At 45.8% G+C, this 2119-nt stretch overlaps 1 protein-coding gene across 1 annotated transcript; it reads right to left on the bottom strand.

Annotated features, from left to right (window-relative positions):
* Positions 1-207: 207 nt before the first annotated feature.
* LOC112109037 (olfactory receptor 5B21-like) lies at positions 208-1194 on the bottom strand. The gene has a single exon (XM_024203405.1). The coding sequence runs from the start codon at positions 1192-1194 to the stop codon at positions 208-210; it is 987 nt and encodes a 328-aa protein (XP_024059173.1).
* Between the last annotated feature and the right edge of the window lie 925 nt (positions 1195-2119).

Below are 2119 nucleotides of genomic sequence, written 5' to 3'. Positions count from 1 at the left end.
ATTGGCTCCATTTCCCCAGGCAGATCTAGGGGATTGCTTGGCCCACCTCCCCTTATTCATACAGGTAGCTCTTCCTGACATCAGGTGTCCCGTTGTATTTAACGGAACTGCTCTAGTCGGTAAGGGCTGCCTGGACGAGCTGTGGTTCACAGCATCACACCACGAGATGAGTTCCCATTATCTTGACTTTATTGCAACGTACAATAACTACATACAAAATAGTTTGCTATTTGTTCTGAAATTCACAGCCTCACTAGCAGCTTTCCTCAGAGCCTCCTTCACCTCTCTGTTTCTCAGGCTGTAGATGAGCGGATTGGCCAGAGGAGTCAGGACTGTGTAGAAGAGAGACAGCACTTTGTGCAGATATCTCAGCGTGTCGGTGTCTGGCAGCAGATAGACAATGATCAGAGTCCCATAGTAGAGTGTCACCACAATGAGGTGGGAGGAGCAGGTGGAAAAGGTCTTTTGCCTCCCGGCGGTGGATGGAATTCTGTGGATGGTGGCAATGATGCACACATAGGATGCCAGGGTTAATATGAAGGGAGGCAGTGTTAATATGGAGGAGAACAGGAAGGTCACAAGAACCATCAGGCGGGTGTCACTGCAGGACAGTTTTACTAACGGGGTGTAATCACAAAAGAAATGGTCAATTTCATCGGGCCCACAAAAAGTCATTTGTGATATCCAACATGCCGTGACGGTGCAAGCCACAAACCCACTTACCCAAGACCCAGCTGCCAGTCGGAAGCAGATGCTGCCATTCATAAGGGCTGCATAATGCAGTGGTTTGCATATCGCTAAATACCGATCATAAGACATCGCTGATAAGAGACAACATTCTACAGCTACCAGGGAACCAAAGAAATCAAGTTGTGCTACACAGCCAGGGACAGAAATGGTCCTGTCCCCAGTCAGGAGACTGGCCAGCATCCTGGGCAGGATAGTGGAGCTGTAGCAGGTCTCCAAGCAGGACAAGTTCCCCAGGAAGAAGTACATGGGGGTGTGAAGATGTTGATCAGCCACAACTAGCGCAGCGATGAGGATGTTCCCTGCGACGGTCACAATGTAGATCACCAGGAACATCAGGAAGAGAGGGATCTGCAGTTCCTTGAGATCCCCAAATCCCAGCAGGATGAATTCTGTGATAGACGTTTGATTTCTCCAGTCTCCAGTCCATCTCTCCATGTCTGCCATGGGCTCTATCAAGACATATAATTAAATAAATATAACCTATGGAATATGACATGAAAAAGGCAATTTGGGGTTTTGTGGTGTCATTGTAATTTTGTTGATGTTTAAATGCAGCCATGGATGAGTTTTTCCAGGATCTTTGCTTTTCCCAGAGTCAAGGTTCCTTCCCCACTCTGAACTTCAGGGTACAGATGTAGGGACCTGCATGAAAACTTCTAAGCTTCTCTACCAGCTTAGATCTGCTTTTGCTGCCACCACCCAAATGATTTATGAGTTATTTGGGAAACTCTGTCTTCCCCCCCAAAACCTTTCCCTCCCTGGATAGCCTTGGGAGACTCTTCCACCAATTCCCTGGTGAACACCGATCCAAACCCCTTCGATCTTAAAACAAGGAAAAATCAATCAGGTTCTTAAAAAGAAGGCTTTTAATTAAAGAAAGAAAGGTAAAAATCATCTCTGTAAAATCAGGATGGAAAATAACTTTACAGGGTAATCAGATTCAAAGAGCCCAGAGGAACCCCCTCTAGCCTTAAGTTCAAAGCTACAGCAAACAAAGATAAACACTCTAGCAAAAGGTACATTTACAAGTTGAGAAAACAAAGATAAAATTAACGCGCCTTGTCTGGCTGTACTTACAAGTTTGAAATATGAGAGACTTGTTCAGAAGATTTGGAGAGCAGGGATTGATGTCTGGTCCCTCTTAGTCCCAAGAGCGAACACCCACCAAAACAAAGAGCACAAACAAAAGCCTTCCCCCCACCAAGATTTGAAAGTATCTTGTCCCCTTATTGGTCCTTTGGGTCAGGTGTCAGCCAGGTTACCTGAGCTTCTTAACCCTTTACAGGCAAAAGGACTTTGGAGTCTCTGGCCAGGAGGGATTTTATAGTACTGTACACAGGAGAGCTGTTACCCTTCCCTTTATAGTTAT

This window comes from Terrapene carolina, unplaced genomic scaffold (assembly GCF_002925995.2).
Source record: "Terrapene carolina triunguis isolate 2854851 unplaced genomic scaffold, T_m_triunguis-2.0 Scaffold51620, whole genome shotgun sequence".
In the NCBI taxonomy this organism is placed as follows: Eukaryota; Metazoa; Chordata; order Testudines; family Emydidae; genus Terrapene; species Terrapene triunguis.
This window is presented reverse-complemented; position numbering and strand designations above follow the sequence as displayed.